This window comes from Dreissena polymorpha, chromosome 14 (assembly GCF_020536995.1).
Source record: "Dreissena polymorpha isolate Duluth1 chromosome 14, UMN_Dpol_1.0, whole genome shotgun sequence".
Classification (NCBI taxonomy): Eukaryota; Metazoa; Mollusca; class Bivalvia; order Myida; family Dreissenidae; genus Dreissena; species Dreissena polymorpha.
Window position 1 is genome coordinate 25,374,406 of NC_068368.1, and position 27,106 is coordinate 25,401,511.

The following is a 27,106-nucleotide window of genomic DNA, read 5'->3' on the forward strand; positions in this document are numbered from 1 at the left end:
GATCGTGCCCGATACCCGGTGACTGATACTGCAACTATCATCCATGATCTGCGAAGTCACCGGGTATTTATCCACTCTTGTTTCTGCGACCATCATGTAGTCGAATATATGAAAAACAAGAGCAAAGCATATTCAACCATAAACTGGTCACAGACCAGATTATCATACGGCACATAAAATCATTATTTGACCATAATGAAAATTATAATAATACTGCCGTAGATCATAAATTAAACCAAAGTTTAATTCAAAACAGATGAAAAATAAAATGACGATCAATTAGATTGTCATACGGAACGTTAAAATCATTATTGCACACAATGGCAAATGATAAACAATCTGTCAATAGAAGAACACGCTTTGCACGATCTCGTAACACATTAGAAGAACATGCTTTGCACGTTCTAGCAATGTTTTAGAAGAGCACGTTTTGCACGTGGTCGTTCGCGCCTGAAAACACCCAGCATGGTAGAAATAAACCATTGTTCGATAAAAACAAGCATGGCTTACCTTTTACAAATGAAACAAAATCCATTAAATCCACACAAATTAATCCGAATGAGAAATAAAAAGATAAATAACACAATTTATCTATTCAAAACCCCAATCAACCAAGTGAAAAACAATATTTTAATTCAGAGCCGTAAAAGACACGTATACACCTGGTTGATCCGGAAAGAATATTGAGGGTTGGTTACCGATTTTTGGCTAGGTTGGATTGCACTATGTTTAACCTGGCCTGTATTACGGTATTGAGGTGGCGGATTCCCAGTTAAAATTCCGGATGAGTTATTTCCCCTTGGAAAGTATAAGCATACGATAACAGGTCAGTATTTATGACATTAAAACTGATAATTTCACTGTTTCAAGCACTGAAAAAAAACAGTGAAAATTATCGATAATTTCACTGTTTACTGTGAAATTACGTCATTTTTTTTACAAAATGACGTCATTAGCCCAGCGAAATTCTTTATTTCACCTCTTGAACAATTTTTATAAACAGTGAAAAAAAGCATAAAATAAAAGAAAATTTGTTGGATTCTGTGATATATCGATTTTTATTCACTCGTGATCATAGAAAATATATCTTTTCACTTGTGGCAGAAATAATACAAATATTATTTTCTATGATCATTTGTGAATTAAAATCAATAATCCACCGAAGCCAACAAATATCCTCAAATTAAACTCCAATATAACTTTGACAAGAATAGTTTTGAAATGCGATTTTCTTTTCACTGCACACTCAATCTATATACAAGAGAGCCAAGATGGTGCTAGATTGCTCGCCAGTGTAATGGGGCATTGCCAGTTTCAAACCATAGGGTATGATTTTAACAATGAAGAGGACCACAATCTTGTGTCTCGAACAAAATATAAATTTAATTTAAAGCATTTCTCCCCACACCCCCTGTGTTATATTTAAGCGTAAAATATTATTTAATACATATGTAATTATAAAAGCATGGGCCTTGAACAAAAAAATTCATAATTCATTCTAAGGGTTGACCACCTAGCTGTTGTAACTGCTTAACATAACAAGATTAGATACAAAAGTGCCACACAAAACCCTCAATACCATTGTTCACAACTATGGTTTTCTGGCAAATTGTTACTTTACTCTGGTTAATAGTCAAAACTTATTTGAAGCAATGTAATGTTTGTGAAAGTCAAGCAAACAGAAGTATTGCTACATCAAATGATACATCCGCCACGTTTCACGCAAGTGCAATTGAAAAGATTATAAAAGCAGAGCAGTTCAAAACTGGTAATTCTGTTCACAAGATCTCAAAATAGACCAATAAAGAAAACTGTGCTTACACCTGGCATCAATATTTTTTAACAGACTACAATTAATTCTACATTAATTCAACATTGTTCTGAAAAGTCATAAAAATATAATAATGGTTTATAGTTCCAGAACTTAACAGAACCAGATACCTGATATGAAGCAAAGTCCAATTTTTACTGGAAATTTAACTCATAAATAGAAATCTCGCTAACTAAATTTGCTGAACATTCCACAATATTATGGGTGGGTAATATCAACAGGCACAGCAAGCAAGAGTAATTTGCACACCACCAACTTGTGTCAGCATTGCTACAGCAGAGTAAAAGCTGAGAACATAGTGGATGTTTACCTCTGATCCTTATGCCAGCGCTTCATGCTAGAGACAAGAAATGTCCGACAATGTGACAAACATGCAAACAATAGTACAAAGGAAAATATATATGGGCCGTGCTCATTGAAAAGGGGAATTAATGCATGTGCGTAAAGTGTTGTCCCAGATTAGCCTGTGCAGTTTGCACAGGCTAATCTGGGACGATACTGTTATGGATAACCGTAGTATTAGAAGAATAGCTCTTAGACGGAATCAAGGATTTCCTGGAAATATACTGGTATACCTCTAACCTGAGGTGTGTAAAATTACTTTCCACTTTTTCATATTTTTTTTTAGGAGAGCCTCTTCTTAGCAAAAATCCAGTTTAGGCGGAAAGTGTTGTCCCTGATTAGCCACTGTGGACTGCACAGGCTTATCTGGGACGGCACTTTACGCACATGCATTAAACCCCCTTTTCACAGATACATGTACAACGTACATGTCATATGAGAAGTATTTCATGTTAAATTGTATTATACAAGTCAGAGTCCTGCTATTTTCACCCATTTGTAGTCCCTCGGGATATTAATCTTAATTAAAAACTTTCATACTAGATGCAAATTTTAAACGCTTCATTTCCAACCTTTATATACTGATGAGCAGCAAACAGCATAAATCCTGAATAGACTGCAAGTTACTGGCAGGCTGTTCTGGTTTTATACTGTTTGCACATTTTCACTTTGCTTATGAAATTATATGTTTTTATTAACTACAAATTATAAAATATGAAGTTCTAATTTGAAATATTATGTTTGACTAACAATTCTGTTTCAAACTGATCCTCATGAAAAACATGGAAAATTACAGAAGAACGTCTGTGTTCTAGTCCCTGTCAAACAATGTTATCAGTAGATTGTTCGCAAATGTGAGTATATGGCAAAAAGCTGCATCTAAACGTGTGGGCCTAATCTCTTTTATGCAGGCCAAAAACAGCATGGAAATAAGCCATGTAATCTGCCAAATTAGGCCCCAAACAGCCTGTAATGAAAACTCTGAACACAAGCGTGCACAAATGAAATAAAAAAGAACTGATTAAAACATGCTTGAAATAGTGCATGAGAAAGTTTTTTCATTCAAATACTTGAGCTTCAGAAATAAGGTCATTTTTATCAACCATAGTTAAGATAGAACATGAGAAAATGACGTTATTCACAATAATGATTTAAAAAAAGGTTTTAAAATTACTATGAAAAACATTGCAGATTTGATCCCTAGCTTATGTTCATACAACAAACACTAGACATGATATTCCAGCACTAGGTACTAAATGGATAAGGATTTTGCTTGTTATTATTTTGCTTGAGGTATTTTATGTTTGAAGGTACATTCCTAAGCAACCCTTATTCATCCACATCCACCCCTAATACCCCCTACATACCTTGAAAGACGCACACCAACCCCATCCCCATACACACCAACATGCCTAAGGTTGGTGTTGCCGGGGTACATAAAAACACCTGAATAATGCCCAACCACCAACCCCATCACCATACACACCAACATGCCTATGGTTCGTGTTGCTGGGGTACATACAAAACCCCTGAATGATGCCCACCCACCAACCCCATCCCCATACACACCAACATGCCTGTGGTTGGTGTTGCCGGGGTACATAAAAAAAACCTGAATGATGCAAACCCTCAAAGTCCCTTAACTAACACACCCATATACATGTGGTTCCTATAGCTGGGGTACCTACACACCCCTGAATGATGAACACCCACACCCACAAACCCCATCTACTAACACACCCACATACCTGTGGTTCATGTTGCTGGGGTACAAACACACCCCTGAATGACGCACACCCACACCCACAAACCCCATCTACTAACACACCCACATATCTGTGGTTCGTGTTGCTGGGGTACAAACACACCCCTGAATGATGCACACCCACATACACAAACCCCATCCACTAACACACCAACATGCCTATGGTTCATGTTGCTGGGGTACATACACACCATTGAATGATGAACACCCACATCCACAAACCCCATCCCCATACACACCCACATACCTGTGGTTGATGTTGCTGGGGTAACTACACACCCCTGAATGATGCACACCCACACCAACAAACCCCATTTACTAACACACCCACATACCTGTTGTTGGTGTTGCTGGTGTACATACACACCATTGAATGATGAACACCCACATCCACAAACCCCATCCACATACACACCCACATAGCTGTGGTTGGTGCTGCGAAGGTACCTACACACCATTGAATGATGAACACCCACACCCACAAACCCCATTTACTAACACGCCCACATACCTGTGGTTGGTGTTGCTAGGGTACATACACACCATTGAATGATGAACACCCACATCCACAAACCCCATCCCCATACACACCCACATACCTGTGGTTGATGTTGCTGAGGTATCTACACACCAATGAATGATGCACACCCACATCTACAAACCCCATCTACTAACACACCCACATACCTATGGTTCGTGTTGCTGGGGTTCATACACACCCCTGATTGATGCACACCCACACCCCCCATCCCCATACACACCCACATACCTGTGGTTCCTATTGCTGGGGTACATGCACACCCCTGAATGATGCACACCCACATCCACAAACCCCATCCACTAATACACCCACATACCTGTGGTTGGTGTTGCTGAGGTACCTACACACCAATGAATGATGCACACCCACATCCACAAACCCCATCCAATAACACACCAACATACCTGTGGTTTGTGTTGCTGGGGTACATACACACCATTGAATGATGAACACCCACACCCACAAACCCCATCCCCTAACACACCCACATACCTGTGGTTGGTGTTGCTGAGGTACCTACACACCAATGAATGATGCACACCCACATCCACAAACCCCATCCACTAACAAACCAACATACCTGTGGTTGGTGTTGCTGAGGTACCTACACACCAATGAATGATGCACACCGGCACACCCACAAACCCCATCCACTAACACACCAACATGCTTATGGTTTGTGTTGCTGGGGTACATACATACCCCTGAATGATGCACACCCACACACCCCATCTACTAACACACCCACATACCTATTGTTCATGTTGCTGAGGTACCTACACACCCCTGAATGATGCACACCCACATCCACCAGGGATTGTACTGGACCTGAAGTCCCAATCCTGAAAATTAGCCAGCCGGGGTCCAGGGGCTGCAAGCCCCGGCGGGGGCTAGGGGTGGAATCCCTAGTAGGGGGTTCAGTTGGGGGGGGGGGGGGGGGAAGCCCCCCAAAGAAAAAAGATTTTAAGCCTTTGAGGACCGAAAAAGTGCATCCTTGCTGTCAAATATTGTTTTACTGCTAAAGTAAATGTATTGACTGGCAGACTAAAACTTGACCTTGCTTTGGATATTAAAAGACTTTTGACCATGTTGTTACCAAAAATAAGATTTCTATGCGTATCACTTCTCGATTCAAATGTTATTATTATATCGACGAGATAAAAAAGCGGGTGGGGTGATTTCACTTTCAGGTATCGAATTACTTGCATAATTTATATGTAAATACAATTAAAAACAAGAAATCTGGTCGTTCAATACGAATACGTATGGTTAATCACCGATGTTTGCGTTGTTATAAACAGGTAGATATGAGAACTTACCACTTATTGTCATTGTGTTCCCGCAGTTTGGATTTCTTAAGTTATTGTTTTTCCCACTTTTAGCGTAATACTTGTGAACAAAGAAGCTCCGTAAATAACCGGCCAATCAATTTCACGCTATAAGACAGACGATATCATACGAATACCAACGAATGCAAACGATTGGCTGCCGATTTTCCGTTTCTGCCGAATTCGGCAGTGCCCGGATTTACTGCAAGTACTCCGATTTCGCAGTTCGTCACCTATATACTTTGTACGGCAACGTTATTTGCACCCTTACCCCCTCATCCCCCTTAAAAAAACCTCCTTGGATTTACATCGATCTCAAAACTGGTCCGGGAGCCTCCAAATCCGGATTTCTGGATTAATCCGGAACAGTACAACCCCTGTCCACAAACCCCATCCACTAAAACACCCAAATACCTGCGGTTCCTATTGCTGGGGTACATACACACCATTGAATGATGAACACCCACATTCACAAACCCCAACCCCATACATACCCACATACCTGTGGTTCGTGTTGCTGGGGTACCTACACACCATTGAATGATGAACACCCATATCCACAAAACCCATCCCCATACACACCCACATACCTGTGGTTGGTGTTGCTGAGGTATCTACACACCAATGAATGATGCACACCCACACCCACAAATACCATCCACTAACACATCCACATACCTATGGTTCGTGTTGCTGGGGTACATACACACCCTTGAATGATGCACACCCACACACCCCATCCACTTACACACCAACATGCCTATGGTTTGTGTTGCTGGGGTACATACATACACCTGAATGATGCACACCCACACCCACAAACCCCATACACACCCACATACCTGTGATTCGTGTTGCTGGGGTACATACACACCCCTGAATGATGCACACCCACACACCCCATCCACTAACACACCCACATACCTATGGTTCGTGTTGCTTGGGTACATGCTACTCATTTTGTCCAGACTCAGGGCCGACAGAGAGTTGTTCTTCTTCAATGTGCTTGTAGACGAAGACCTGCCCTTGATCTTGAAAGGAAAACAAATGGGACTTGCTCTGTGAAAAGGGGGTTTCATGCATGTGCGTAAAGTGTCGTCTAAGATTAGCCTGTGCAGTCTGCACAGCAGGGGGGCATGCGTATACGGGAGCTTACCGCGTTTAAGTGAGAAAGTTGGAACAAACCTTCAAAGATGGCGTCGTTGTTGGGTTTTCTTGAAGGAAGAGAGGATATTTTGACCCGGTTAAGCCTCTTTGTATTTATAATTATTTTTAATGAATACGTCCTTTTGGCTCTCCGGTGATTGTGCTTCCCTCTGTTTTTTTGTTTCAAGATCGTAGACGTAGGGATAAAAAAGTTATTGAAGGAAAACCGTCCACAAATCTGTTGTCTCCTTACGTGACGTTCGAGAAATGGGATGTACAAATATAATTTTCTCTTATAATACACAGTATTGATGCACGTGTACGGTAAAATATAACTAAAGCCATGATTATTTCATTTTCCCGACGCCCTTTTATCTCTTATAACTAATTTATTGCCAAAAGCTATTGGTTTAACCCCTCTTTTTGGAACTGACTTTCTTTTAAGCACATTTTGAAACATGACTTCCAAATGACCAACACAGCTCATACCCATGTAAGAAGGTAATACACGAACTTTCTGTCGTGAATGAATTTACCATTAATATACATGTACTATTAAGCAGCATAGCGCCCTTTTTGAAGGAATATTAAGTTCTGATGTTAAGTAATCGACTTTACCGGTTTGGAATCTATTTTAAATTAATTGGCGGGTGCACACAGCAGCAGATAATATGCATGTCAAAAATAGATTTTACATCCAGTGATGCTGGTTTTGACACCAGACGCATATATACATTAAAGAATGAAAGGCTTCATGAACGCTGATGTCGCTCTTGGTTACCAGAAAAATTCCTACGTACGGATTTCAACCGTCATTGTTTACAATCTATTAAGTGCACAAGTACTGGAATTGGTATAGCGTTTTTTAAAGGTGTATGTCCAGCGCGTGTGCCGGGAAAACAGGGCTAAATGTATTTTTTTGTTCAGCTCTATAATATTTATATTAAATCTGTATGAAAAAATGTCAGTGAACATTAATCCGGTGTTAATTTTTGAAAATATTGAGGCGTTCATTAATTATGGATCTAAAACGGAGCATTAATCCGCATATTAAACAAGAGGGCCAAGATGGCCCTATTTCGCTCACCTTTTTTTACAAGGCCTTGTTCATTGCTTACAGGTAGTTGAAAATTCTGTACTCTAGAGCATATTAGATTGGTTCTCTTCTGTTTACTTTTGCAGTGTGAGCATATGATTAATTCTGATTGATTACTGTCCATTTTCATTTTTTTTTTTGCAATGCAAACATTTGCAAGTAATGCTAATTCTACATGTGTTTACAAGGTTTTGAAAGATTTGGACCTAGAAATGTGGCCTGTAGAGTGTTTACAAGGTTTCTCTAGAGCCATATAAGGAATACTGCCCCAAACTGGCAGCTATGTTTTTTAACGGACAGGAACCACTTTTGAACTCAACCAACATATCATCAAGACAAACATTTTGACAAAGTTACATAAAGATTGGGCATGAAATGTGACTTCTACAGTGTTTACAAGGTTGTTTTTTTTTACCTAGTGACCTAGTTTTTGACCCAGCATGACCCAGTTTCAAACTCGATCGCGGTATCATTGGGACAAATCTTCTGACCAAGTTTCATGAAGATCGGACAAGAAATGTTGCCTCTAGAGTGTTTACAAGGTTTCTCTATAGCCAAATAAGGAAAACTGCCCTGCCCACTGGCGGCCATGTTTTTCAACGAACCGTAACCACGTTTGAACTCAACCAACATATCACTAAGACAAACATTTTGACAAAGTTACATGAAGATTGGACATGAAATGTGACTTCTACAGTGTTTACAAGGTTTTTCTTTTTTTGGACCTTGTGACCTAGTTTTTGACCCAGCATTACCCAGTTTCAAATTCCATCGAGGTATCATTGGGAAAAATCTTCTGACCAAGTTTCATGAAGATCTGACAAGAAATGTGGCCTCTAGAGTGTTTACAAGGTTTCTTTATAGCCAAACAAGGAAAACTGCTCCGCCCACTGGCCGCCATGTTTTTCAACGGATCGGAACCACTTTTGAACTCAACCATCATATCATTAAGACAAACATTTTGACAAAGTTACATGAAGATTGGGAATGAAATGTGACTTCTACAGTGTTTACGAGGTTTTTCTTTTTTTGACCTAGTGACCTAGATATTGAACCAGCATGACCAAGTTTCGAACTCGATCAAGGTATCATTGGGACAAATCTCCTGACCAAGTTGCGTGAAGATTGGACAAGAAATGTGGCCTCTAGTGTGTTTACAAATCAAATGTGGACAACGGACAGACAGACGACAGACAAAGACGGGTCACAAAAGCTCACCTAAGCAATCAGGTGAGCTAAAAAAACACAGAGTGTATGGCATTTAAGTTCGGAGACATGAAATTATTTCGAAAGAAAGCAATAAGAGGTTCAATTCTATATGAGCAAGTCTCGCTGCGCACGATTATGCTCTTACTTCTTGTATATATTTGACTCTTATGAATCTTGGCAAATACCTAGTGTTTTATTTTGCTTAATCTAAATTAAGTTTTGCATCTATATGTACTTTAAGCAGCATAACGTGACTTCCAAATAACCAACAGCTCTTTCATATGTGAAAGAGATTGACACGAATTACCTACCCATCTATAATAAAGATTATATGTGTACTTCAATATCGTAGTTTTATAGCATATTATGTGGTTCAATATAAGTGTTTTCTTAATCATTTTACTGTAGAATTATAAAAATGCTGTTCACAAAACCTGCCGACCAACTGAATCAATTCACCGATTTTAAAGAAAGGTTGTGGGGTGGCGGATGTACAAGATAATAGAATGTTTATCAGCCCTTTTAGTAATATTTTAATTAATTAAATTTATTTTATGACGTGTATAAAATTACGTAATTAGGAACTTAAAATTAGAGGAGGATACCATTCCCCATTTATGAGGAAATGAGTTTAAATGTAGAATATGCAAGAGAGAGTCCTTCAACAGAGCCGGACTAAAGCAGCAAATAAACCAAATGAACCAAACAAAACAAGATGTGTTTGAGAAACACAATGTCCCCTATATATGACCTTGACCTTGTGAAGGATGACCTTGACCTTGTGAAGGATGACCTTGACCTTTCACCACTCGAAATGTGCAGCTCCATGAGATACACATGCATGCCAAATATCAAGTTGCTATCTTCAATATTGCAAAAGTATTCATAAAATGAGGGATTTTGGCCACATATATTTGACCTCTGACCTTGAAGGATGACCTTGACCTTGACCTTTCAACACTCAAAATGTGCAGCTTCATAAGATACACATGCATGCCAAATATGAAGTTGCTATCTTCAATATAGCAAAAGTAATTGCAAAATGTTAAAGTTGGCGCAAACAGACCAACAGACAGACCAACAGACCAACAGACAAGGCAAAAACAATATGTCCCCCACTACTATAGTGGGGGACATAAAAATGTACAGCTGATGTATTTTGTGATTTTTTTGTTTGTTTTATTTTATTATTTCTACATAGACAAGTGTGACATATTGCTACGAGTGCTACGTCTTTACATGTTTTGTTCCGTATATGTCATGATGCTCGTTTCTCACCTTTTATGAAAATAAACCATTATCTGTGTTACGTCATTTCTTCCAATGATGTCTCTGCATACATTTTCAATTGTATTCAGCACTTACATACATGATAAAAAAATATTTGGGGCGGAATGAATTTGTTATGCATTTGACATATTAACATTACTTACGATTAGAAGGCAATGTTAGGAGCAAATGAAATAATCTTTCTAAGTGAACCAATACTTTATTCCCTCAAAACAACAGTCTTAAATAATATGTATTCACATAGGTATTAAAGAGAAAAAAATACATGTATATATTGATCACTTCTACTGAAATCATATCATGTATTGCATTTGCACAAATCTTTCTATCCACTAAAATTCACTTTTTGCAATTATAATAATAGTGACCAACTCAGAACTGGTTTAAAAGAAGGTTGTCCAAAATGTGTCACATCAAAGTCACATACATGTATCAGTATCGTAATGGTAAAACGTGTCAAATGTCATTGTATTTAATAAACAATTAATATTTAAGTTTTCATAAAAACAAGAGATGTGTTTGTCAGAAACACAATGCCACCTACTGCGCCGCTTTGAAATAAAATTTCATTATCATTTGGCAGGTATAGAAATCATCCCCCTTATAAGCTAATTACTTCCCTTGGATTTCGTCCAATCCAACCGGGGGAAGGGGGGGGGTCTGTAGACAGTCAAAAATGACCAAGTCAGACATCACTGACAACCAAGGCCTGTGGTTTATCAAAGAGATCATAGCCAGAATTCATCATGTATCTATGGACATCATGTATCTATGTACATAAGTCCACAGGTATGTAATGAACCCTTCCATTCACAAATAAGTACAGGAAAGAAATAATAATTATATCATTTAAAAAAAACTTTGACAAATCAATCATTTGAGTTATGAACAATCAAAATAAAAAATTTGTACAGTAACTGTTAAAAGAACTTAAATTCTTGGTAAGAAAATATATAATCTGAGATTTATAATTATATAAATTACTTCCCTTGAAAATAATTGTCTCTAACAAATCTCTATTTTTATAAGCAAATAATTAAAAGCCACTACCGTGACTGTAAATTCAGCACTCAAAATGTGCAGCTCCATGAGATACACATGCATGCCAAATATCAAGTTGCTATGTTCAATATGGAATTATTATCTCCCTTTAAAGCTTATTACTTCCCTTGGATTTGTATTTTTGACCTTAGACCTTGAAGGATGACCTTGACATTGACCTTTTACCACGATGTGTTTGTCAGAATCACAATGCTGTCTACTGCGCCGCTTTGATTTATTTAACAAAAATATATAACTTGGCAGGTCAGATAATTGTCCATTTAAAGCCTATAACTTCCCTTGGATTTGTTTTCGACCCCGTGACCTAGTTTTTGACCCGGCATGACCCATATTCGAACTTGACCTAGATATTGTCTAGAAACAACTTCTGACTAAGTTTCTTAAAGATCGGATGAAAACTATTTGAATTAGAGAGCGGACACGAAAAGTGTGACAGACTGACAGACCGTGCAAAAACTATATACCCCCTTTTCTTTGAAAGGGGGCACAAAAAAACATCCATCGATATGCATCTTCTAAGCAGGTGTCAGGTATTTCAAAATGCTTCATGTATTCCGAATCGCAACAATGGCAGTATTTGGTTACAGCAACTTTATACTAGTATCGAAACGGCTTTACTCTTTTCTGTTTTTCATTACACTTATATTGCACGTACGTACATGTGATTGTTTGGCGTGGTACTTCGACGTAATCTTTTTTGTTTGATTGGTGGGTTTTCATGTAAGCATAGTATTCCGTTTAGTAGGCATAGTTTTCCGTTTGATGCATATTCAAACATAAGTATGTCCATATGTGTTAAAATAAACAGGTAAGAATACCACTGTGTTAATAATACCGTTGAATGTCTTATATTACACACACTAAATGTTAGCGTTAAGTACGCGATAAAACATTTAATAATAAAAATTAATAATATAACAATTAATAAAAAAATATAACTCTTGATTTCCTCAAGTGGAAATGTTTTCCAAAACATTCCCACCAATGCGGAATTCATTTACGAAAGTTATTTCGCATAAAACCTTCTAACATAGGAAATAGCTGCTTATCATTGGAAGTCAGGTCCCAAAATGTGCTTAAAAGGAAGTTTAGTTCCAAAATGGGGGGTTAACCTGTTATAATTCGGCATTAAATGAATTAATAGGTATAAAAACGTGTCAAGATAATAAAATAATAGTGATTTATATTATATTTTACTGTAAACATGAACAAATACTGTTTATTGTGAGAGAAAATGATATTCGAACATGCAACATCTCGAAGGTCAAGAAATTAAACAACAAATTTGTCGACGGTTTTGCTTCAATAACTTTTTATTCCGCCGTCTACGGTATTGAAACAAAAAACCAAGGGGAGCACAAACACTGTAGAGCCGAAAGGGCTTATTCATTTAAAAGACATATAAACTAGCTTACCGGGTGAAAATATTCGCTAGTCCTTCACGAAAAAACATTAAAAGGACGCCATCTTGAAAGTTTTGTTCCAACTTTTTCACTTAAACGCGGTAAGCTCCCGTATACCCATGCACCCCTGGCACAGGCTTATCAGGGAAAACACTTTCTGCTTTTATGATATTTTACATTTAAAGGTATCTCTTCTTAGCAAAAATAAAGTTTTAGGCAGAAAGTGTTGTCGCTGATTAGCCTGTGCAGACTGCACAGGCTAATCTGGGGAAACACATAAAGCACAGGCATTTTACAAAGAAAGGCTAAAATATTTTAGGATTATTCTCTGACTTTCTTATGAAACACTTACTATCAGAGAGCTAGCAGTGAAAGCGTGAACACAAAAGATCAAATGCCAAGAAAACAAACTGCAACAGACATGAACTATTGCAAAAACTACTACATAATTTTTGTTAGAAGAATTAACCTTTAAGCTAAATATGTAAAGCATAGACTAAAAACGAACTATCAACTCAAGAAAGGGGTACTCACCTTTGTAAACAGTATAAATAATGAATGCACATAATTTGTATTGGGGCTAGGGTTGGGGTGGGGGGGGGGGGGGGGGGCACAAATATATTACCGAAAACATGTTAATAAAAATACATAATTTATTTTGGGGCTGGGGTCAGGGTAGGGGAAAAATTGCAGAAAGTAACTACTTCAAATATGTGACTGACAAATTTTACACTTACATTCTGCAACATCACAACAGTATGCATCTTCTTTTTCTTGTTTAAACCTACTTATTTAAGCTCAATTGCAACAAAAGCCCTTTGCTTATTGAAATGATATTGAGTCCATTTTCTGGGTGGAACCAGTACTTGGTGTCTTTGGGGAAGATCTACACAACGCTCCCACAGTCGTGATAAAACCCGTGACCTTCTTGCACTAAGCAAACACAATATCTATGTCACAGCGCTGTTTCTTACCTTGATATTTTACTCTTTCTCCATGTTTTTTACCTTGATATTGTACTCTTTCTCAATCATATTGATCCATACCTTAATATTCTACTCTTTCTCAATCATATCCTTCCACTCATCTTGATATTGTACTCTTTTTCAATCCTATTGATTTAATCACCTTAATATTCTACTCTTTCTCAATCATATCTACCCATTCTTTAAACGTTTTAATCTTGTACTTTTTCTCAATCATATTGATCCACTCACCTTGAAATTGTACTCTTTTTTCGATTTTATAGATCCATCCTACTTCACAATGTACACTTTCTCAATCTATTGATCCACTCAATTTGATATTCTACCCTTTCATGATCATATTAATCCACTCACTTTGATATTGTACTCTTTTTCGATCATATAGATTCACTCCTCTTCTACCCTTTCTCAATCATATTGATTCACTCACCTTGATATTCTACTCTTTCTCAATCATATCGATTCACTCACCTTGATATTCCACTCTTTCTCAATCATATTGATCCACTCACCTTGATATTGTACTCTTTTTTCAATTATATAGATCCATTCTACTTCATAATGTACACTTTCTCAATCTATTGATCCGCTCACTTTGATATTCTACTCTTACTCAATCATATCGATCCACTAACCTTGATATTGTACTCTTTCTTAATCATATCGATTGATTCACTTACATTGTACTCTTTCTCCATCATATCGATCCACTCACCTTGATATTGTACTCTTTCTTAATCATATTGATTGATCCACTCACCTTGATATTCTACTCTTTCTCAATCATATCCATCCACTCACCTTGATATTCTACTCTTTCTCAATCATATCCATCCACTTACCTTGATATTGTACTCTTTCTCAATCATATCCATCCACTTACCTTGATATTGTACTCTTTCTCAATCATATCCATCCACTTACCTTGATATTCTACTCTTTCTCAATCATATCCATCCACTCACCTTGATATTGTACTCTTTCTCAATCATATCCATTCACTTACCTTGATATTGTACTCTTTCTGAATCATATCTATTCCACTTACCTTGATATTGTACTTTTTACCATCATATTGATCCAGTCACCTTGATATTCTACTCTTGCTCAATCATATCGATCCACTTACCTTGATATTGTACTCTTTCTCAATAACATTGATTCACTCACATTCATATTCTACCCTTTCTCAATCATATCGATCCACTTACCTTGATATTGTACTCTTTTTTCAATCATATCGCTTCACCCACCTTGATATTCTACTCTCTCTTAATCATATCAATCCATCCACCTTGATATTCTACTCTTTCTCAATCATATTAATCCAGTCATCTTGATATTGTACTTTTTCTCCATAATATTGATTCACTCACCGTGATATTGTACTCGTTTTCAATCATATCGATCCACTTACCTTAATATTGTACTCTTTCTCCATAATATTGATTCACTCACCTTGATATTGTACTTTTTTTCAATCATATAGATCCAGTCACCTTGATATTCTACTCTTTCTCAATCATATTAATCTACTTTCCTTGATATTCTACTCTATCTCGATCATATTGATTAACTCACCTTGATATTGTACTCATTTTCAATCATATTGAATCACTCACCTTGATATTGTACTCTTTCTCAATCATATTGATCCATTCAGCAAACTTCTCCTCCAAGTACATGTGGAATTGCCGCTGCACCTCAGCACAGCGACGCTTGTGGACAAACATGCCATCCCTGATGAGAGAGGCCTGAAAGCGAGCAAGAGAAAGAAAAGGTTTTAATTTACTGAATTTTAATGGTCTAACAAAGTGCTTTCATTTGTATTTAGAGGATTAAAGGACTTTGAGCGCAGCGTAACCTAAACATTTAATTAAAACAGAAAGGATTAAGGAATTATTAAGTGCACTGTAACAAAGTATTTACATTTATTTACTATAAAGGAAATATTAGCTGCAATTTAAAGCAGGTATATAAGATTTTTTGTATGTGTTTAATTGTAATATATTGATAAAATATGTTACAATAACACAAAATAGGCAAGAAAAATTATACATTAAAGCCGAATTTCATAAAATGCAGCAAAGACAATTTAGCGCCCCGAGCCAATAGTGACGTACATATTTTCCTACAATAACCGAAGCATTCGTCTTTGTATTATAAACCGTTAAACTACGAGGGGTGTTCCAGAAGTTCGTGGATTTTCGCTATAACTTATTAGTTTGCTGGTAAAAGTCAATGAAATTTACATATTATACAAACCAATTATCACAGACTTTATATATAAGCTATAAATGAATGAATTCCATAAAGCGCGTTTGAAATGCCTTGCCATAGAGACCTCAGTAACGACATGCGGCACACGCGTGTATTTTATTATAAGTATGATTTTACGCGAATTTCAATTTGGTTTGGACGACACTTCCCGCTTTAATGATATTTTTAGTTTCAAGGAAGTCCCTCCTTACCGAAAATCAAGTTTAGGCGGAAAGTGTCGTCCCTGATTAGCCTGTGCGGACTGCACAGGCTAATCTGGGACAACACTTTACGCACATGAATTAAGCCCAGTTTTCTCAGAACAAGACACATATCATGAACATGCACACACTATGGTTCCCAACCTGGTTTTTTGTAGCCTCTTTCAGTTCAACTACGAACTCTTCATCCTTTTTGTTGGTAGCGAAGTCGTCTGCATAGAAGTGCTTCCAGTTTGATATGCCCCCGTTCACAGCTGCATCCACAATGCCCTTCAGCAACATTCCTTCAACAAAGTAAGCATTTATTTGAAATGATTAGCATATAGTTAAAATGATGAGCATTTAGTTGAAATGATGAACATTTAGTTGAAATGATGAGCATTTAGTTAAAATGATGAGCATTTACCTGAAATGATGAGCATTTTGTTGAAATGATGAGCATTTTGTTGAAATGGTGAGCATTTTGTTGTAATGTAGAGTATTTCATTGAAGTGATTTTTTACAATCAGCATCTAGTTGAAATAATAAAGTTAATCATGTCTATACATAGATCTGGGTTAAACATGAAAGTTTAAAAGCCTGTCCTGCTATTTTATTTCCTTGGACCAACACAAACATTATGCACAAGTTCTTTTCTATATGTAATAGTTAAGTGCTAAATCTGTGGAACAAAACTGCAGTGATTGGATTTAATTGGAAATTAATTTGAGTTTTATCAATGCTTGAAGAAAAACCTGTAAATAAGTTACTAGCTGATCACTATATTTCAAAACGTTGAAAGAAATTATAGCTGGCAGGATATGTTTAACTTGACTAATATGTGATTTATGTTGCCTTTAAAATCCATCATTGGTCACTTATTTATAGTTGAGTACATTACAAGATGTGTATGTACACCATCATAAAACAAGAGCACCGCCTTGCGGGTGCAGACCGCTCATCTATTTTCTTTTTAAAGGTGAAGGGACTCTCATTTTCAATCACAAAGGAGGGAGGAGTGGAGTGAAGAGGGGTGTATAGTGTGGGGTTGTGGACATTTATTACATTATCTTCCAAAAAAAGCGAAAAAAAAAAAAAAAAAAAAAAAAAAAATCGGGGGGGGGGGGGGGGGGGGTATAGTGTGAGGGTGTGGTGATAATTTGTGAGATGATCTTAAAAAAAAAAAAAAAAAAAAAAAAAAAAAAATCAAAAAAAAATTTGGGGGGGGGGGGTGGGGGGGGTGGGGTGGGGGTATAGTGTGAGGGTGTGGTGGTCATTTGTGAGATGATCTTATAAAAAAAAAAAAAAAAAAAAAAAAAATTAGGGGGGGGGGGGGGAGGGGGGGAGGGGGGGGAGGGCACGGGGGATGGTTTGGGTGAAGTCTATTGTGGTATGTCAGGTAAGAGTAGTTTCATCAAAGTATCAATCAAATCTAATCATAAATAAAGAAGTTATGGCAATTTTAGCAAAATTTAATAATTTGACCTTGAGAGTCAAGGTCATTCAAAGGTCAAAGTAAAATTCAAGTTGCCAGGTACAGTAACCTCATGATAGCATGTAAGTATTTGAAGTTTGAAAGCAATAGCCTTGATACTTCGAGTGGATCGAAACACAAAATTTAACCATATATTAAAAGTTACTAAGTCAAAAAAGGGCCATAATTCCGTAACAATGACAACCAGAGTTATGCAACTTGTCCTTTTACTGTACCCTTATGATAGTTTGTGAGTGTTCCAAGTATGAAAGCAATATCTATGATACTTTAGGGGTAAAGTGACCAAAACATAAATCTTAACCAAATTTTCAATTTTCTAAGTATAAAGGGCCCATAATTCCGTCCAAATGCCAGTCAGAGTTACATAACTTTGCCTGCACCGTCCCCTTATGATAGTTCATAAATCTTGCAAGTATGAAAGCAATAGCTTTGATACTGTAGGAATAAAGTGGACCTAAACACAAAACTTAATCAAATTTTCAATTTTCTAAGTATAAAAAGGGCACATAATTCTGTCAAAATGCCAGTCAGAGTTACATTACTTTGCCTGCACAGTCCCCTTATGATAGTTAGTAAGTGTTGCAAGTATGAAAGCAATAGCTTTGATGCTTAAGGAATAAAATGGACCTAAACACAAAACTTAACCAAAATTGTCAATTTTCTAAGTATAAAAAGGGCACATAATTCTGTCAAAATGCATGCCAGAGTTATCTAACTTTGCCTGCCCAGTCCCCTCATGATAGTAAGTAAGTGTACCAAGTTTGAATGCAATAGCATTGATACTTACTGAGAAAAGTGGAACTAAACGCAAAACTTAACCAAAATTTGCAATTTTTTAAGTACAAAAAGGGCACATAATTCTGTCAAAATGCACGCCAGAGTTATCTAACTTTGCCTGCCTAGTCCCCTCATGATAGTAAGTAAGTGTACCAAGTTTGAATGCAATAGCATTGATACTTTCTGAGAAAAGTGGACCTAAACGCAAAACTTAACCGGACGCCGACGCCAACGCCAACGCCAACGCCAACGCCAACGCCAACGCCGACGCCAAGGTGATGACAATAGCTCATAATTTTTTTTCAAAAAATAGATGAGCTAAAAACGACAAGGCAGTAGTAAATGTATTTTACTATTCAAACATTTATCTGATTACTTTCAAAAACAACAAAAAAGGGGAAATTTTGTCCATTCTAAGCCTGTGCTCACTTCACAGGCTAACATAAGAAAACAACTTACACCCATGTGTTAAACACTTTTTCCCCACAGCAATGCTTATGTTCACAATATAAAGATGAAGCCACAACGTTAGGAATTACATTCACAAATAATGAAAAGGATACAGTTCTTAAAAACATAATACCTAAATTACAGAATTTTAAAAACTGCTTAAAATCATGGCATCATCGTAAACTTACACTAATCCGAAAAAACACAGTATTGAAAACGTTTGCACTTCCTAAATTAATATATGTATTAACAGTTCTCCCAAATCCACCAAGTGATGTTATTAACGATATAAAATCAGCAATATTCAATTTCATATGGGACGGTAAGCCTGATAAAATAAAAAGAACTCAGTTAATTCAATCTGTAGAAAATGGAGGTATCCAATTAACGAACATTGACTCATTCTTGAATGCAATCAAATGCAGCTGGGTTAAACGATACCTAGATAATACCAATATGAGTAAATGGAAATTATTCTACCAGAAAATCCTAAAAAAATATGGTGACTCCTTACTCTTTGAATGTAACATCAGCAATACTATCTTGCATGAAATTGCAAACGAAAACATATTTCTGTCTGATGTTCTATCAGCGTGGAGTGATGTCACTCATAACTTAGAGACCCAAACCAGCAGTAAAACAATTTTATGTAACAATAAAGACATAACTTCAAACAATAAGACGTTTTTCTATAAAGACTGGTTTGAACGAAGCATTAAATATGTCAACCAATTATATGACTACAGAATTAAGGATTTCTACTCTTTTGATAATATATGCTACATATACGGAATACCTTCAAATAATTTTTTGAAGTACTACACACTAATCAAAAGCATACCCATAAATATTAAATCCAAAACCAATACAAATAATACACCATGTACTCAAACAACATTTGTAGAAAACATACTTGGAAGAAAAAACAAAACAAATAAAATATTTTACACACTACAAATTAAAAACCCTACAGAAAACTCCAAAATCCAAAATAAATGGCAAGTCCTTTTTGGAGAAAATGAACTTCATTGGAAACACATATTTACCACGCCATATAAAGCAACTATTGAAAGCACACTGAGAAATTTTCAATATAAATACATCCATAGAATTATAGCTACAAAAAATATCTCTTTAAATGTAAATTATCTAACTCAAATCTGTGTGACTTCTGCAGTGAAAACATTGAAACTATAGAACATCTTTTTTGGGAGTGCAAACACATCCAGCCTATTTGGAATCAATTAATATCTTTTCTTGAACAACATCAACTAAACGTTAAACTATCTCTCTTAAATGTAAGTTTCGGAATTAACTCATTGATATCAATATACTGTAATAATATTGTGAATTTTATGGTTATATTGATGAAATATGTTATCTTAAACATGAAGTACAAAAAACAAGTACTAAATTTTAATTGTTTTATCCATAGTCTTAAACTAAAAATTCAGATTGAGAAAGAAATAGCCCTCAGTAATGACACATTACAAATCTTTGAACAAAAATAGAATCGGATTAAATTCTCATAATGTTTTGTCCACTTATATACATTTCACTCTAATGTTAGTTTATCTCTCTAAAATAGTTTTGTTTACTTTTTGTTATTCTTATTTTTTCAATCAGACAAGATCATTATGAATATACAACAAAACACACAAGTCCAGTATGTTTTCTTTCAACTTTATACAATTCATCATATTTCATAACTATTCCTCTGTTGTTCTTTTCTTTTCTTTCTAAAAAAATAAATATATATTAGCATATCTTGTATAACATGTCTGAACTATATTGCTTTGTACAATCACTATGTTGTATGATCATATACATGTTTACATTGTATGTATGATATTGAATAAAAAAAAAAGAAGATATTTCTGTTAAACTTTGTCAATGTTTATCACAAACCGAGTTGATTAGCCTGAGCATTGTGTTCCGACTGCAGGTGATCTATGGCAGAGGTGAGTTTCTTGTTGGACGAGTTGAGCGTCTCGATGGCTGTCTCTATTGGACTCACTTTGCACTGAGAGTAAACAGGCAGTATGTGAGATGTGTAAAAACGGGGCTTAATACACATGTGCAAAGTATTGTACCCGATTAGCCTGTGTCAGCACAGGCTGATCAGGGATGATAATTTTCTTCCAAAAAACGAAAAATTCCATGAAAGTGGAAAGTGTCATCCCAGATTAGAGTTTGCGGACTGCACAAGCTAATCTGGGACCCACTTTACATAAATGCATTCAGCCATGTTTTCCCAAAATAAAGCTTCAATATAATTATAGTCTTGAATAGAATCCATCTTGTAGAAAATAGTTTTATCCATGTAACATACAAGTAAACATTTTTTGCCTAATTCTGTTCTTAAAATAAGTAAAAACTGGGTCTAAAACTTCCATTCACTGTAAAATGGTTTTATTTCAGACTAAATGAGGGTCTATTCATACTATAATTCTGAGAACAAGAGCACCGCATAGCAGGTGCCAACGCTGGGCTGTGGGTGCAGTTTTTAATAAATGAAAGCATTTCAGAAGAAAAGGAAGAAAGGTACTGTGTGTGTGTGTGTGTGTGTGTGTGGCGTGTTGAACTCATCAAGGTGCATCTACAAATGAAGTTTCAAAGTTGTAGGTGGAAGCACTTTGATTTTAGAGCCTGTGTTATAGTTTTATATTAGAGGTCAAAGTGACCTTGACTTTTGACCTAGAGACCCAAAAATGGGTGTGGCGTGTAGAACTCATCAAGGTGCAGCTACATATAAAGTTTCAAAGTTGTAGGTGGAAGCAATTTGATTTTATAGCCAATATTAAGGTTTTAGCACGACGCAGATGACAGACGGCAGAAGGCTGACGGCGAGCTGGCTATGACAATACTTAAGGTTTTCTCCAAAAACAGCCAAGCTAATAAAATGTAAGTACCTGTAAAGTAAGCTAGTGAATAACTGTGTAGTAATACACATGTATAAGAAACTTGTTAACCAATAGCTACTCTTTGTTATACATGTTTTAATTAATTTTCAAACAGGCCTCCTATTGTTTTGTGCATTTATTATTGATACAAAAATAACAAGAGATGTGTTTGTCAGAAACACAATTCCCTTCTATTGCACCGCTTTGAAGCCATAAATTTGACCTTTGACCTTGAAGGGTGACCTTGACCTTTAGCCACTCAAAATGTGCAGCTCCATGAGATACACATGCATGCCAAATATTAAGTTGCTATCTTCAATATTCAAAAAGTTATGACCAAACTTTAACGAAGGTTAAAGTTTTAGGAACGAAAAATACAATGATATTTGACCTTTGACCTGAAAAGATGACCTTGACCTTGATATTTCACCACTCAAAATGTGCAGCTCCATGAGATACACATGCATGCCAAATATGAAGTTGCTATCTTCAATATTGCAAAAGTTGTAAAGTTTAACCAAGGTTAAAGTTTTGTGACACACACATACACTGACTGACTGACTGACTGACGGACGGACGGACGGATGGACGGACGGACGGACAGACAGACAGACAGACAGGCCAAAAACAATATACCCCCCGATCTTTCAATCCGGGGGCATAAAAACTGAACTCAAGTCAACGTACAACTACAGTGTCTGTCACTGGAAACCAGCACAGTATTCCAGGCAGTGGATTGCTGGTCAGCATGTTGAACTTCTCCTGCCAGATGTTCTGAAAGACATACATACACCATATACTTTCCTGTACATTTGGCTTCAGCATAATCGTTTTAATTCATTTCAATTTATATGAGACTTGTTCCGAGAAAATGGGGCTTAATGGATGTGTATGATGTGTTGTCCCAGATTAGCCTGTGGAGTCTGCCCAGGCTAATCGGGGACGACACTCTGTGCCTTGATAAGATTTTTGTTAAGAAGATACTTTCTTTTAACGAAAAATTCTGTAAAAGCAGAAAGTGTCGTCCCTGTTCAGGCTTATTGAGATGACATTTTACATGTGCATTAAGCCTTGTTTCCCCAGCGTAAGGTTCATATGTTTTCTATTTGTAAATAATTAATGTAAAAGGTAGTCCACTTGGCCTGTTGGTCTTTTTGGATGGTATTTGAAATAAAATGATGGAAAAAAGTATATATTTTTCCCAAATGGGAGCAAAAAAATTCCCAATGGAAGGTTTAAAAAAAAAAAACTTAATAAAATTTGAACACATTCACGTGAGAAATTTCATAAAAAGTATACACATCTTGAGTAAATAGTGAAAACCCTATTTATACATCAATAAACCCATGAAACGCATGACTGCCACATGTATTTATTCATAAAGCTATTATAAACACTTTTTTTCCGGTAAATAGTTAACTGACTGAAAATTTATGAACACAATTCAGACCATATATACCATAAATAGCAGACAACATTGGATTTAACATTGAAAATATAATTATTCTAATATTTTCACCTAAGTACAACTTTGTTTAAAGATTTCTATAAGGTGCTTTAAAAATACAGCTCGTGAACATGAACAATCATTATTGATTAAATAGTTCAAGACCACATACGGCTATGTTGCTGCCCCCTTCATCTATCCTTCGAGAGTATGTGAACATCTTCACTTCATTGATTTGGTAATATCTGAAAGACAAACATTCTTTATATACATGTACTTTACTTCATTGATTTGGTAATATCTGAAAGACAAACATTCATTATATACTTCACCTCATGGATTTGGTAATATCTGAATGACTATTCATTGTATAAACGTACCAAGTGAAATTGTCAACTTTAGAATGCCAGTAAATACTAAAATTTCAATTTGAAAAGCTAACTTATCAGATATTTTGGGTCACTTAAAAGTAAATCATCATTTAAGAGTATTTGAAACTAACTTAAAATCTTCAACAGTGTTTGTCGTAAAAACTATTGTGTGTTTCCATAATAATAAAACTATAGTTTTTCATTAGACAAAATAAATAATATTTTTAAACAGCTTATTAATTTTTATGAGGAAATCCTGTATGTACAAATATGCACTTATATGTGTTCTTACTTGAGTATTTTCTCGCTAATTTCCTTGTTTCTAAACTTTTGGTGCAACTCCATCACAGGGGTCACTGCATTTATCTGAAGATCTGAAATCCTGGTCAAGGTCACCATGGAAACTTATTCAAGGTCATAGTGAAAACTTGGTCACAGTCAAAGTAGACAATGGGTCAACATGTGTATAGAAACTGGGTTAAGGTAATCCGAGAAACTTGGTCAAGATTACCATGGAAACTGGGTAGTCTTTAAAGATACTGGATCACAGTCATACAAATAACTAGACCTAGGTCATCAATGAAAATGGGTCAAGTCATTACTGGGTCAACAATGTATATGTTGCACCGGCAGTGTCTGTGAGGGAATGCATAAATACAAACACTCAGTATCAGATACATGTTCATATAAAATTATATTCCAATGAAACTAGAGCTTTGTCACAGACATGACGAATACCCCCACATGCCGCATTGAAACAGAATATTTTGCATGTTGTCTTCACATGGAACAGCAGACACCATGCTCAATGTATAAAACGCACTAAGTTACCCTGTGACCTACTTTTTGAACCGGCATGGCCCATGTTATAACTTTACCGACACATCATCTAGATACAACTTCTGACCAAGTGTGGTGAAGCTCGGATGAAAACTACTTGAATTAGAGAGCGGACACCATGCTGAATATTTAAAAAACACACAAAAGTGACCCCTTGGCCTAGTTTTTGACCCGGCATGACCCATATTCTAACTTGACCTAGACATCATCTAGATACATAATCTGACTAAGTTTGGTGAAGATCGGATGAAAACAACTTGAATTAGAGAGGGGACACTTAATACGGACCGACAGACAGACAGACCTACGACAGACCGACCGACAGACAAGCTCACTCCTATATACCCCCCTAAACTTTGTTTGTGGGGGTGAAAATATGCTCTAAAATAAAATATCAGGGGGGTAGGGGGGTAAAATGTGGGGTGGGGTAATTTATTAGATGATGCTTAAAAAAAAAAATTGGGGTGGGGAGGTTGGGGGGGGGGGAAATCTGGGTAGGGGCGTGGGGTATTGTTTGGGTGGAATCCATTGTGGTATTCAAGTAAGTATTGTTTTGTCAAAGTAATAATAAAATGTGATTGTAAATAAAGAAGTTATGGCAATTTAAGCAAAATGTTCAATTATCTAAGTGTCAAAGAGGTCATAATTATGTCAAACTGCTTGATACAGTGGTCTGCTCTTGTTTATAAGTTGGGGTCATGTTGGTCAATAAGTATGCAACATATAAAAGCAATATGTTAAAGGATATAGGAAATATTTTGGGTAGTACAAACTTTAACATAGATTTATCAATAATATGCATATTCTTAGTATAAAAGGGGAAATAATTATGAAAAAATGCTTGATAGAGTTGTCTGCTCTACTTTATAGGTTGGGGTGATGTTGGTAAACAAGTATGCAAAATATGAAAGCAATATGTCAAGGGACAATGAAAATAGTTGGGGTAGTTCGAAAACTTTAACATTTGCTGCATATTCCAAGTGGAAAAGGGGCCATAATTATGACAAAATGCTTGATAGAGTTGTCTGCTCTTGTTTATAGGTTGGGGTCATGATGGTTAACAAGTATGCAAAATATGAAAGCAATATGTCAAGGGACATTGAAAATAGTTGGGGTAGTACAAAAACTTTAACATTTGCTGCATATTCTAAGTGGAAAAGGGGCCATAATTATGAAAAAATGCTTGATAGAGTTGACTGCTCTTGTTTATAGGTTGGGGTAATGTTGGTTAACAAGCATGCAAAATATGAAAGCAATATGCCAAGGGACAAAGAAAATATTTGGGGTAGTACGAAAACTTTTACATTTGCACGCTAACGCTTACGCAGACCCTAACGGTAACGCAGGGGTGAGTAGGATAGCTCCACTATAGATATTTTATATATAAAGTCGAGCTAAAAATGCAAGCAATTGAAGGATACACTGCTTCTCAGATTCTTTCAATTCTTCTGAAGGTGCATTGAGAGTTTTCATCAACTGAAATAGATACAGTGCTATGTTGTGTTTTTTGTTTTTATTAACAAGCTTTAAAGTCACTTAAATACCGGTACTTAAAATCAACCAATATTTTGTAAAATATTTTTCATAAAATAAAAATAGCCAATACAAAATCAGTGTTACTAAGAGCAATAGCCAAAATTTAAACGCTAGATGTAGTATGGTAACATAGTTTCAACGAGATACAAAATGCTCGTTTTCATTTTATGTGTTTCAATACATTCCATAATAATTTCCTGCAATGATATCCAAACATTTAAAAGCAAATGCCACATTGGCTTTGAGCAGTGTGGAAAGCACAGCATAGTTTTCATGAGCTGCCCAAAACCAATCTCGCCTTCACTCGTAAATGTTCGGATATCTTCGCAGGAAATTCACATTGAATATATTGTCACACAAAAAAATAAAAATGATTTTTTATTGGTAAACTTTATTTTACGAAATATTTTATTAAATATTCGCTTATTTTGAGCATTTATGTGGCTTTAAATTAGTATATGTGAAAAAAAATAAAATATATATATTTAGTGCAGCAACATCAACTTTGAAAAAGTAGTATAAATCAATTAAATGAGTAAACTTAAATATAGTAATACTGCAATGCAAGAAACATTATCTGGAGAATCTTGTTTGCTCGTTTCATTATATGACAGAAACAAGGGACAAAATTGTCACAAAACCAGGTTTTCATTGTGAAAAAAAATCTGATAAAGGGAGACAACTCAAACTGAACTTTTGAAATGAACAAACAAAATTAACCCCCTTTGTAAGTTTGTTTTAAAATAAATCTATTTTTAGTCGTGGCGACCTTGACATTGGAGATATTGACGTGATTCTTTCGTGCGACACACAGTCCCATGATGGTGAA

The 27,106-nt window shown here is 36.1% G+C and overlaps 1 protein-coding gene across 18 annotated transcripts in view; it reads right to left on the reverse strand.

Moving 5' to 3' along the window:
- The window catches only part of LOC127858677 (dedicator of cytokinesis protein 1-like), a 158,031-nt gene that overhangs the window by 24,968 nt on the left and 105,957 nt on the right, over nucleotides 1-27,106 (reverse strand). For 17 of the 18 annotated variants that reach the window (XR_008039019.1, XR_008039018.1, XM_052395889.1 and 14 more), the window contains 9 exons: nucleotides 26,163-26,217; nucleotides 24,194-24,275; nucleotides 23,703-23,775; nucleotides 22,771-22,857; nucleotides 21,089-21,203; nucleotides 16,624-16,763; nucleotides 15,622-15,753; nucleotides 6,732-6,838; nucleotides 2,142-2,168 (listed from right to left, as the gene is read on the reverse strand). Coding sequence is in view for 16 of the 18 variants with exons in the window: in XM_052395889.1 (XP_052251849.1) it covers nucleotides 2,142-2,168; nucleotides 6,732-6,838; nucleotides 15,622-15,753; nucleotides 16,624-16,763; nucleotides 21,089-21,203; nucleotides 22,771-22,857; nucleotides 23,703-23,775; nucleotides 24,194-24,275; nucleotides 26,163-26,217 (818 nt within the window). In the remaining 2 variants the exon portion in view is untranslated. The remainder of the gene's footprint in view (nucleotides 1-2,141; nucleotides 2,169-6,731; nucleotides 6,839-15,621; nucleotides 15,754-16,623; nucleotides 16,764-21,088; nucleotides 21,204-22,770; nucleotides 22,858-23,702; nucleotides 23,776-24,193; nucleotides 24,276-26,162; nucleotides 26,218-27,106) is intronic. The other variant, XM_052395888.1, reaches the window with a different exon arrangement.